The sequence below is a fragment of the Chrysochloris asiatica genome, unplaced genomic scaffold, assembly GCF_000296735.1.
Source record: "Chrysochloris asiatica unplaced genomic scaffold, ChrAsi1.0 scaffold00187, whole genome shotgun sequence".
NCBI classification, from domain to species: domain Eukaryota; kingdom Metazoa; phylum Chordata; class Mammalia; order Afrosoricida; family Chrysochloridae; genus Chrysochloris; species Chrysochloris asiatica.
The window spans coordinates 1812254-1824994 of NW_006408705.1; the positions used below are offsets into that span (position 1 = coordinate 1812254).

General features: G+C 38.4%; 1 protein-coding gene across 2 annotated transcripts in view; it reads left to right on the forward strand.

Moving 5' to 3' along the window:
* The window catches only part of CLGN (calmegin), an 84509-nt gene that overhangs the window by 16902 nt on the left and 54866 nt on the right, over positions 1-12741 (forward strand). Inside the window, exon 2 of one of the 2 annotated variants that reach the window (XM_006872219.1) lies at positions 5111-5263. In XM_006872219.1, coding sequence (XP_006872281.1) covers positions 5120-5263 — 144 coding nt within the window. In that variant the 5' untranslated portion in view covers positions 5111-5119. Of the gene's footprint in view, positions 1-5110; positions 5264-12741 lie in introns of those variants that run through there. The other variant, XM_006872220.1, reaches the window with a different exon arrangement.

Sequence of the window (12741 nt, forward strand, 5' to 3'; positions counted from 1 at the left end):
TAATTATCAATACATCTTGATTGCATGTTTGATCAATTTCAGATTGAAGAAGTTGGTAGAATTCTTCTATTTCATCCTCACTGGCTTTAGTGGTTCTTGCATAAATTTGAATAATAGTGGTATTACGGTCTTCCCTGTAGGCGCATGGATATTATCCTATCATAGACAGTATTGTACTTCATGACTGATCTGGATATGTTCTTTTTGACAATGAATGCAACACTATTCCTCTTCAATTTGTCATTCCCGGCATATTAAACCATGTGGTTGTCAGATTCAAAATGGCCAATTTCAGCTCACTAATGTCTAAGATATTGATATTTATGTGTTCCATTTAATTTTTGACAATTTCCAATTTTCCTGGATTCATACTGTGTACATTCTATGTTCCGATTCTTAATGAATGTTTACAGCTGTTTCTCTTCATTTTGAATTGTGCCCTATCAGCAAATGAAGGTCCCATGAGCTTTACTCCCACGGTCTTTACTCCATTTGCATCGTATGGTCAACTCTACTTAGTGGAGGCAGCTCTTCCCCAGTCTCATTTTGAGCACCTTCCAACCTGAGGGGCTCATTTTCCAGCACTATATCTGACAGTGTTTCTCTGCTATTCATAAGGTTTTCAGTGACTAAATATTCAGAAGTAGTTCATCACTCCTTCTTTCTAGTCTGTGTTCATCTGGAAGCTCATCTGAAACCTGTCTACCATGGGTGACAGGTTTTTAAAATACCTGTGGCATAGCCTTCAGAATCACAGCAACTCATAAGCTACCACATTACAACAAACTGACAGATGAATGGTATATTCTAATATTAGTCTGACTAATGTTCCATTGTATGGATAGTCCATTCATTAGTTGATAATATTTAAGTTGTTCCACTTTTGGGTTCTTATGAAAAAAGAACCCAAAATGTTCTATGAACATTGTGCTCACATTTTTATGTGGACTCTAGGGCAGATACCTAAAAAAGAGAAGAAAGAGTTTTCTAGGTCATATGGTAACTGAAAGGAGCGTTGATGGTGCAGTGGTTAAAGCAGTGTGACTGCTAACTGAAAGGTTGGGAGTTTGAACCCACCAGCCATTTAATGGGAGATATGGCAGTCTGCGAACCGACTCGACGGCACTTAACAACAACAACAAATGGCAGTCTGCTTCAATAAAGATTTGCAGCCTTGGAAACCCTATGGGGTAGTTCTCCTGTGCCTCTTAGGGTCATTATGGGTCATAATCAACTTTGATAGCACACAACAACAACAACACATGGTAACTCAATTTTAACATTTTGATCCCTTTGACCTGTTTTCCAAATAGGCTGCATCATCTTACTTTCTTACTAACATTGTATGAGGATTCTGATTTCTTCACATCCTCCCCAAATTCTCTTGTTTATTGCAGCTATTCTGATGGATGTTAAGTGCTATCTCATTGTGTCCATGATACAGGCCTATAGATTGTTCTTAAAGGTATAAGAACACTCTCAGAATGTGGAAAAAAAATAATGTAACTGTATTCTTGATGATCTGAATGATCAGCCACCTTATAATCAAGGATTGCCAACAGTTTTAGTGCCTGCAATTACTTTCTGTTTAAAGTACATTGGCTTCAAGAAATGAACGTGTATTAATAATGTTCTAATGGAAATAGTTGATGTGAGCTGCAGTTGAGTGGAGGACATAATTATATAAATGATATACTTCTGCCAAGACACAGCTTAATTACATTAAGGTATGCAGTCTTGGCTTTGTGCTGTAGGATAAGCACTGGACTGCTAACCGCCAAGTCTACAATTTAGACCCACCTGCTGATCCTCAGAAACCCTATAGAGGATAACTGTGAGTCAGAACCAACTCAACAGCACTTAACAAAAACACAGCATGCTTTAAGGAACAGAAGTTTTGAAGTCCTTGAATAGAAATAAACAGATAATTGAGTAATCAATGTACAAAGAGCTTCAAAGAATCAATGGAAAAAATCCATTATCTTTTAATTCAATTGTTCCAAGAACCTTTTGAAGTCCTTTTATATTATAGGAAGGATAAATGCCAAAAAACGTTCTCCATTGTGTCACATTTTTGTGTGCAGTCAACTGATCAAAACAAGGCACTTTTTTATTTGTTTAGTAGTCGAATAGGTATAGGTATTATCTACAAGGTTGAGTGTTCTTGTGCTTCTCCCCTCACTTCATATCAGCTGGACACTTCATGCTCAGCTCTAGCCCTCCATGGCTATGTCCTTGTCCATGGACTCAGGAGTCCCCAGGTCTCACCACACTTCAGACCAACCAGCCCTTCCTCTTCTATCACTCATCTCCAAGTCAATGGGAGTCAATGGACTGTGGTTGAACTAAACCCATTTATTCATTGCTGCCTTGCCTTTCCCCCTCTTCCACTCACCAGCAGACCAACATGGTTGCCAGCAAGCTTACATGCCTGCTCATGTGTTCCCTTGAGTTTCTGTCTTGGAGAGAGAATTTGTCCTGAAGGGACTTGATTGCTAGCCTTGATGACTCCCAGGTGAACAACTTGCTTGTTCTTCTAGTAGTCAGTCAGACTTGACCTTTTTTTTTTTGGTGTGTACTATGTGTATTCCTTCCATCTTCTTTTGATGCTTTCTGAATCATTCAATATTTCGCCTAAAGAATCCTTCAGTATTGCAAGTGTAGGCTTGCCTTTTTCTTCAGTTCCCTCAGCTTGAGAAATGCTGAGCGTGTTCTTCCCTTTTGGTTTTCTAACTTCAGATCTTTCCACATTTCATTGTAATATTTGGCTTTGTTTTCTCGAGCTGCCCTTGAAATTTTCTGTTCAGCTCTTTTGCCTTTTTATTTCTTCCATTTGCTTTAGCCATCTCTATGCTGGAGAGCAAGTTCAGAGTCTTGGCTGACATCCATTTTGCTGTTTTCTTTCTTCCTTGTCTTCTTAATGACCTTTTGCTTTCTTCCTGTATGATATTCTTGATGTCATCGCACAACTCTTCTGGTCTTAGGTATTTAGTGTCTAATGCATCAAATCTGTTATTGAGATGATATGTAAATTCAGGTGGGATATGTTCAAGGTCATAGTTTGGCTCTTATTGACTTGTTTTAATTTTCTGCAGCTTCAGCCTGAACTTGAATATGAACAATTTATGGTCTATGCCACAGTCTGCCCCTGGCCTTGTTTTTGCTCATGATATGAAGCTTTCTCTTTCCACAGATATAGTCTATTTGATTTCTGTGTGTACCATCTGGTGAAGTCCATGTGTATAATCATCTTTCATGTCATTTAAAAAAGGTATTAGCAATGAAGAAGTTATCAGTCTTGTGAAAACTTATCATGTGATCTCCAGCATTGTTTCTAACACCAAGGCCATATTTTCCAACTACTGATCCTTCCTCTTTGTTCCTAACCTTTGCTTTCCAATCACCAGTAATGATCAACACATCTTGATTGCATGTTTGTTCAATTTCAGACTGAAGAAATTGGTAGAATTAATCAATTTCACCATCACTGACTTTAGTGGTTGATGCATAAATTTGAATAATAGTGCTATTAATTAGTCTTCTTGTGAATGTGTAAATATTATCTGATCATATACAGCATTATACTTCAAGACATCTTGAAATGTTCCATTTGATGATGACAATGACACCATTCCTCTTCAAGTTGTCATTCATAGCATAGTAAACCATGTGATTGTCTGATTCAAAATCGCCAATACTAGTCCATTTCAGATAACTGATGTCTAGGATATCTGTCTTTATGCATTCTATTTCATTTTTGAGAACTTCCAGTTTTCCTAGATTCAGTCTTCATACATTCCATGTTCCAATTATTACAGCTGTATTTTTGCAGCTGTTTGTCTTCATTTTGAACTGTGCCCCACCACCGAATGAAGGTCTCAAAACCTTTACTCCATGTGTGTCATCATGGACAACTTTACTTCGAGGAGCCAGTTTTAAACCCAGTTGTATTTTTGTGTGCCTTCCAACCTGAGGGGCTCATCTTCCAGCACTATATCTGACAATATTCTGGTGCTCTTCATCATGGTTCAATATTCTATATTCGGTTGCTATCTGACATTATTTCTCTTCTATTCATGGATAAATTCCTTTCAGTGGTAAACATTTGGAAGTAGTCCACCTTTCCTTTTTCTGAGTCTGTCTTAATCTGGAAGCTCAGCTGAGGTCCACCGTGGGTGACACTGCATGCATTCAAAATCCAGGTGGCATAGCTTCCAGCATCACAGCAACACGCAAGCCACCACAATGTGACAGACAGACCGACAGACTCATGGCAGAAATCTGTAATTGCATAGCTTTAAGCCTGTATGTCTCTCTTGTATCTCTTCTCCTCTGGCTAGTTTCAGTCCCACCCTACTCTGATGTGAATTCATGTTAATTAGTAACATCTTCAAAAACCTTAATTCTAAACAAAGCCATATTCACAGGTACAGGAGTTGGCATTTAAATATATTTTTTGGGATACACAAATGAATGCATAATATTGGTGTTTATATATATATGTGTTTTGGTTGCATAGTTATAAATTTTCAATTTATATGTTTATATACTCTTAAGCAGCATTGCAAGGAGCTTGGTGGTACAGTGGACTAAGTATTAGGCTGTTAACTTCAAGGTGGCAAATACAAACCCACCCGTTACTGCCTGGGAGAACTATGAGACTCTGCTCCTGTAAAGATTTACAATCTTAGAAACACTAAGAAGCAGCTCTTCTTTGTCCCATAGTGTTGCTGTGAATTAGAATCAATTCAGTGACAGTATTTGTTTGTTTTTTGTTTTTTAAGCAACACTGTGATAAAAATAATATAAGTCAACATTTAGGGACTATGACGGTTTTTTCTTTCTTATTACAAAAGGGGTCTGTCTAGCTATTATTTAAAGTCTGCAGCTGTAGAATCTGTTTCCTTTGAGATTTGAAGTTTTTATTTTTCACTTGTTCACAACGATACATATAATCTTATTAGTTATTTACTTTAAATATCATCCTAGAATAAAGGAGGTATTGTTGTTAAGTGCCGTTGTGTTGATTCAAAGAAAGAATAAGGGTAAATGATTTCTTTTTAGGTGATTTCACATGTTTAATTTTTAATGATCACCCTTAATTTCACAGATTATCAGTATGCGTTTGCAAGGCTTTAGACTATGTTTGGGTCTGCTCCTCATCTCAGTTAATGCAGAATTTATGGATGAAGGTGTTGAAATGGAAGACTTTGATGAAAATTCAGAAGAGATTGATGTTGATGAAGATGAACTTCCCTCAGAGGTAAAGCTCTTGAGACACGAGCTATAGATGATTCCTTGGCATGATACTTAGGCGTGACTGATCTCTTAAGATTCATTTCAGTTCTAACAGTTTTTATTTTCTAAGTAGATAGAAAAATATTGCTTTCCCGTAACTGTCTTGGTGCTGGTTTCTTTTCTTTTTTTAAAAGAGTGTACATATGCTACAGAAATTGTTACTTTTGTGCATGGCACCTAGTGCAGTTTTATTACCAAATAAATATCAGAAGGTTTTACAGTCAAAATAGGAGTGTTTCACTGATTAAAATCACTTGCCATCAAATTGACTCTGATTCAGGGTGACCCCATGTGTTGCACAGTAGAAATGGGCTCCATAAAGTGTGCAACAGCTAATGTTTCCGAAGCAAATTGTCAGGCTTTTATTTGGAGGCACTTGTAGGTGAATTTGAACTTCAAAACTACCAATTAGTAGCCAAGTACGTTAATTGTTTGCATCAGCCAGGGACACCTCATCACTGCTTAAAGAGGACTACGTACTTTAGCTTAGAGACAGATTTCAGTCTTATTTATGACACTGCCAGCTGTTTTCAGACAAAAGAGAAGATAATTTGTAGTTCTCCTAGAAGGAAGGTAAGTAGTGTCTTTATTTTTCTAAGAAAAAAACAAAAAGCCAAAACAGGATTAGAGAGTTTTGAGGAAAACTGATCCAAGTTTCTGTCTCAGTGGTGTTAAAATATGTTTTAAGGTGGTGGCTAATCTGAGACTGGTGTGGCTTTGTAGGATAAGCATTGGACTCTGAACCACAAGGTCAGCAGGTCAAACTCACCAGCTGCTTCTCGGAAATGCTGTACAGGGTTGCTATGAGTTGGAATTGACTCAACAGCACTCAGTAGCAACAATATGATCCTGGGAAATTTTGCTGAGATTTTTGTACACCATGAGGTGCCATAAGAACTTTCATATTGAAGGATGTTGATGTCTAGTATTGCAATAACCAGAAATATTTTTGATGGCCAGAAAGCATTCATCGAATTGTACGAGTAGCAACGGGCTCAAGCATAGCAAAGATTGTGAGATCGGCGCAGGACTGGGCAGTGTTCATTCTGTCGTTCTACGAGTCATTACTGACTTTATGGCACCTAACAACAAGAAATCTGTGATTCAAGGTCCTGAGGTGGTGCAAATGTTTTGCACTTGACTATTAACCTCTGGTAGCATAGTGGTCACAAGTTGGGCTGCTAATCTCACGGTCAGCAGTTCGATACTATCAGTGCTTCCATGAGAGCAAGATGAGGCTTTCTGCTCCTGTAAAGATTTACAGCCTTGGAAACCCTGTACAGGGTTGCTTTGAGTCAGAACTGACTCCACAGCACATAACAACATTAATCTAAGGGTTGGCAGTTCGAACCCACCATTTGGTGCTGTAGATGAAATTGTGATTTTTCCTATGTGAAGATTACAGCCAAAAAAAAACTATAGAGCAGGTTACTCTGTAACAATTCATGGGGTTGCCATGGGTTGGAATCAACTTGACAGCAATAGGTTTGGGGTTTGGCTACTGTTTAGAGGGCCAAGAAGAATAACATAGTTCTTACGGGTATATTTGCTCTCTTCCTTTTAGAGTTTTATAGTTGCAAGTGCAAGTGTTATTCGACTTTCCAGGTGAATATTCTGTCTCTCCTCTTAATTTTTATTTTAAAAACTAATTGCATTATGACTCTTAGATACAGCTACTAGAAGAGTCTGTGGAAGTTATTAGTATTGTGGTACTGTAGGTATGCACTGGACTGCTAACTGCAAGATTGATGGTTCAAACCCAACAGACACTCCTTGGAAACTCTATACAGGGTCAATATGAGTCTGATGAACTCAGTGGCACTTAACAACAACAGTAGCAGTCCAAGCCACACTGATGGCATTGGCAGAAAATAAGACTTTGAGAATTGATGGATTACCAATTGACATGTTTCAACAAACTGATGCAGCGCTGGAAGTTCTTACTCACCTATGCCAAGAAATTTGGATGAGTGGAAGAGAACCATATTTGTGCCCATTCAAAGAAACATGATCAGTAGAATGTGAAAGTGATTAAACAATATCGTTATTATCAAATGCAAATAAAATTTTGCTAACAGTAGTTTAAAAATGTTTGCAGCCATACATTGACAGAGAACTGCCAGAAATTCAAGCTGGATTCTGAACGAGGGGTGAGGGATACCATTGCTGAGGTCTGATGGATATCAAGGAAAAGATATTTATCTGTGTTTTATTGACTATGCAAAGGCATTTGTGTGAGTCATAACAAATTATGGATAGCATTGCAAAGAATGGGAATTCCAGAACTCTTTCTTATGCTCATGAGGAACCTGTACAGAGACCAATAAGAGGTAGTCATTCGAATAGAACAAGAGCATACTGTATGATTTTAAATCAGGTAAGGTGTATGTCAGTTTTGTATCCTTTCAGCATACCTCTTCAGTCTGTATGATGAGCATACAGACAGAGAAGCTGGATATATGAAGAAAAACGTGGCACCATCTTCCTTGATGGGAAGTCAAGAGGATTTGAAGCTCAATCTTCAGTACAGATTATACCTCAATATAATTTAAATTCAAATATAGGATTTGGATTAGGCAAATATGCTGCAAAAGACCTGTTTGCGCTTGCCCCAGGCCATGATATTTTCAGTCACTTCATATGCTTGTCACATTTGGACAATGAATAAAAAAGACTTCAGAAGAATCTATGCATTTGAATTACTGTGTTGGCAAAGAATGTATATTTTGGACATATTATCAGGAGGGCCCAGTCCCTGGAGAAGGACATCATGCTTGGTAAAGTGGAGGGAGAGCGATAAGTATGAAGGGACCCCCAGTAAGATGGATTGACACAGTGGCAGCAACAATAGAATCAATTATAACAATTGTGAGGATGGGTCAGGCCTGGGCAGTATTCCATTGTGTTGTTCATGAGTTGTTCTGCCACTATGAGTCAGAACCAACTCAACAACACCTAACAACAACATAAGGAAAATATAAATCCTCACAACTGGACTAGTAAGCAGCATCACAATAAATAGGAAAATGCTGAAATTGTCACAATTTTCACTTTGCTTTGACCCACAATCAACAACCATGGAAGCAGTAGTCAAGAAATTAAACTATGTATCACAGTGAACCAATCTGCTACAAAAGACCTCTTGAAAGTGTCAAAAAGCAAAGATGTCATTTTGAGGATGAAGGTGCATCTAACCCAAGCCATAGCATTTTCACTTACGTCAATATGCATGTAAAAGCTGGATGATGAATAAGGAAGACCACAGAAGAATTGATACTTTTGAATTATGGTGCTGGCATCTGTATTATGAATTATTGAATATGCCATACTCTGCCAGGAAGTTGAACAAATCTGTAAATGAAAGAAGTAGTCCAAATGCTCCATGGAAGGGAGAATAATGAGACTTTGTCACATGTACTTTGACTATGTCAGGACGGTCCAGTCCCTGGAAAAGGGCATCAGGCTTGGTAAAGTGGAGGAAGATCCTCAACAAGATGGCTTGATAAAGTGGCTGCAATGATGCCCCAAAAATAGCAACAATTGCAAGATTGACACAGGACCAGACAGTGTTTCAATGGGTTGTGGGATAACTATGAATAAAACCATCTTAACAGCACCTAACAACAAAAACAGAACTTAAATTAGCAGACACTTACCACTCTTAACTACTTTTGTTGATAATTTGAGAAGATGATTAAAAAGTGGGAAAGAATGATTTTTGATGCTTCTAATTGTAGAACAAAAATAGTCTTGACATGGTAAATTATATATAAAGGGCAAAATACAGCTGCTAGAAATAAACGAGATAGAAAAACCGAAAAACTGTAGAAAGGATCAACAGGACAAAAAGCTGGTTCTTTGAAAGGATTAATAAAATTGACAAACCATTGGCAAAACTAACAAAAGAAAAGAGGGAGCGGTCACAGATACCTCACATTAGAAATCACATGGGCGATGTCACAACAGAACCAAACGAAATCAAAAGGATAATAATAGAATACTATGAAGAGTTGTACTCCAACAAATCCGAAAACCTAGAAGAGATGGATATATTTCTAAAAAAACATGACCTACCTAAACTTACTCAGAATGAAGTAGAAAGCTTGAACAACCCCAAAGAAGAAAGTGATCAGGTCATCAAAAAACTCCCAACCAAAAGGAGTCCAGGCCCAGAATTCACAGGTGAGTTCTACCAAGCATTCAGGGAAGAACTGTCACCTATTCTACTCAAATTATTCCAGAATATAGAAGAGGATGGAAAACTTTCTAATATTTTTTATGAAGCAAGCATAACCCTCATACCAAAACCAGGGAAGGACATCACTAAAAAAGAAAACTGTAGACCAGTATCCCTCATGAACACAGATGCAAACATTCTCAACAAAATCCTAGCCAACAGAATACAACAGCACATCAAAAAAAGAATACAACATGATCAAGTGGATTTCATAAAAGGGATGCAAAGATGGTTCAACATTAGAAAAACAATCAACATAATCACCATATAACTAAGAAAAAGGAAAAGAACCACATGATCATATTGACTGATGCAAAAAAGGCATTTGACAAAATCCAACATCCATTCCTGATTAAAAAAAACACTCAACAAAATAGGAATTGAAGGGAAATTTCTCAGCGTAATCAAGAGCATATATATAAAACCAACAGCCTACATCACTCTCAATGGAGAGAAACTGAAAGCCTTTCCTCTCTGAACAGGAACCAGACAAGGATGCCCTTTGTCACCACTCCTATTCAATATTGTGTGAAAGTTTTAGCCAGAGCTATACGGCATGATAGCGAAATTAAAGGCATCCAAATTGGCAGATTAAGTAAAACTCTCTCTGTTTGTAGATGATATGATCCTATACATAGAAAACCCCAAAGACTCAGTAAAAAAAAAAACCTACTAGACCTCATTGGAAGATTCAGTAAAGTCGCAGGGTATAAGGTCAACAAAAAAATCAGTTGCAACACTGAAAAGGACATTAGGCAAAACGTGCCATTTACAATATCCACGCAAAGGATGAAATATTTTGGAATAAATGTAACCAGAGAAACAAAGGACTTATACAAAGAAAATTACAAAACACGACTATAACAAACCAAAAGAGACATACAGAAGTGGAAGAACATACCATGTTCCTGGATAGGAAGACTCAACATCATGAAAATGTCAGTACTGCCGAAAGCAATTTACACAGACAATGCAATCCCAATCCAGAGTCCAACAACATTCTTCAAAGAGATGGAAAAGACAATTACAAACTTTATATGGAAAGGAAAGAGACCCAGGGTAAGCAAAGAACTGCTTAAGAAGAAGAACAAGGTTGGAGGTCTGTCACTCCCTGATTTCAAAATTTACTACATGGCCACAGTGGTCAAAACAGCCTGGTAGTGGTACAATGAAAGATACATTGATCAATGGAACAGAATCTAGAATCCAGAAATTAACCCATCCACATACAGCCAAATGATTTTCCACAAAGTGCCTAGGCATATTGCATGGGTAGGAGATAGTCTCTTTAACAAATGGTGCTGGCAGAACTGGAAAGAGATATGCAAAAGACTGAAACAAGACCTTTGCCTCATGCCCTATACAAAAATGAACACAGCATGGATTAAAAATCTAAATGTGAATCCCAAAATTATGAAGGTCATCAATGAAAAAATAGGGACAATTTTGAGGGTGCTAATTCAGAGCATATTCAGACTACCAAACATTTTGAAAAGTACAATAACGAAAGTAGACAAAATAGATGAGTGGGACATACTAAAAATTAAAAACTTATATGTATCAAAAGACTTCACCAAAAGAGTAAAAAAGGGAACCCACAGAATGGGAAAAGCCTTTTGCAATGACACATCAGATAAGGGACTCATTTCTAAAATATATAGGGAACTACAACACTTCTACAGAAAAAGACAAATAACCCAATAAAAAAATGGGCACAGGACATGAACAAACACTTTACCAAGGAGGTGATCCAGGCAGCCAACAAACATATGAAGAAATGTTCACGATCACTAGCCATCAGAGAAATGCAAATCAAAACAACAATGAGATATCATCTCACACCAGCAATAATAGTAAAGATTAAAAAAAAGCAGAGGACAACAAATGCTGGTGAGGATGCGGAAGACTGGGACCTTCCTGCATTGTTGGTGGGACTGCAATATGGTCCAAATACTCTGGAAAGCAATATGGTACTTCCTCAGAAGGTTGGAAATAGAAATATCTTATGACCCAGCAATTCCTCTACTTGGTATTTACCCACAAGAAATACGAGCCATAACACGAGTAGACATATGCACACCATTGTTCATAACACCACTATTTACAACAGCAAAAAAACTGGAGACAGCCAAATGCCCAAGAATGGATAGACAAACTGTGGGACATGCACACAATGGAATACTATGCTACTTTGAAGAACAACAAGGAAGCTGCAAGTCATCGCATAACATGGATGAACCTTGAGGACATTATGCTGAGTGAAATTAGTCAGTCACAAAAGGAGAAATACTGCATAAGACCATTACTGTAAAAGACTAAGAAAAAGAACCCACCAAAAAGGGGGGAAAAATTATATATATATATATATATCTGCTGATCACCGGGATGCATGGGATGAGAGTAGGGGAGGAAGGGAGGGGAAGAAAGAGCATAGGGTAGGGAATAGACATAGGAGAGCCTGGGTGCTGGGGGTGAGGGTACAGGGGGGAGCTATCAATCCACAAGAAGGGGGAGGGAAAAAGAAGAACAAGACGGATGAGAGAACGGTTGGGTATGTTCGTATGGGCTAGGTGGGATAGAGGTAAATGATATATACACAACCTTGGAATAATAGGGCTTCAGGATACAGGGATTGAGGCACAGATTGAAAGGAGAAAAGAGGTGAATAATGTTAGGATGCTTGGCTGTCTTTTGAATCTTGGTTTCTCTTGCCTACACCTGGGTCGGGGGAGCATAGCCAGAAACATCACAACAGAAAACATGTAAGCTTGTCTTCAGCCTATAACTGACTGGACAACCTTGAGGGGGCCTGGAAATTGCCCAGACCCAAAATGGAGGGGGGTGGCCTATAAAGGCAAGAAGTGACTGGCTTACAAGCCAAGAGGGAGCCTAGTTCCAAATGGGACAGGGATATGCAGAACCTCCACTGAACAATTTCCAATCTCTTGGGACCAGGCTAACAAAAGGAAATGGGGATAAGACTCTTGTGGTACAACAGTGAATACCTGCCACCAGGACTGACTGTGAGGGTTGGAAATGTAGAGGCAGATTTTTTTCCCCCCTTTTTTCTTTGGCAAAAGGAGGAGATTGATTGCTTTTGCAGCCCAGGAGTGGAGGTCCCTGGGACCATCAAGCGAGAAGAGTGGAAAGTGTGACCCTTCCCAGAGAAGCAGTGAGGCTAGGCATGGAGACAGAGATGTTGGCGT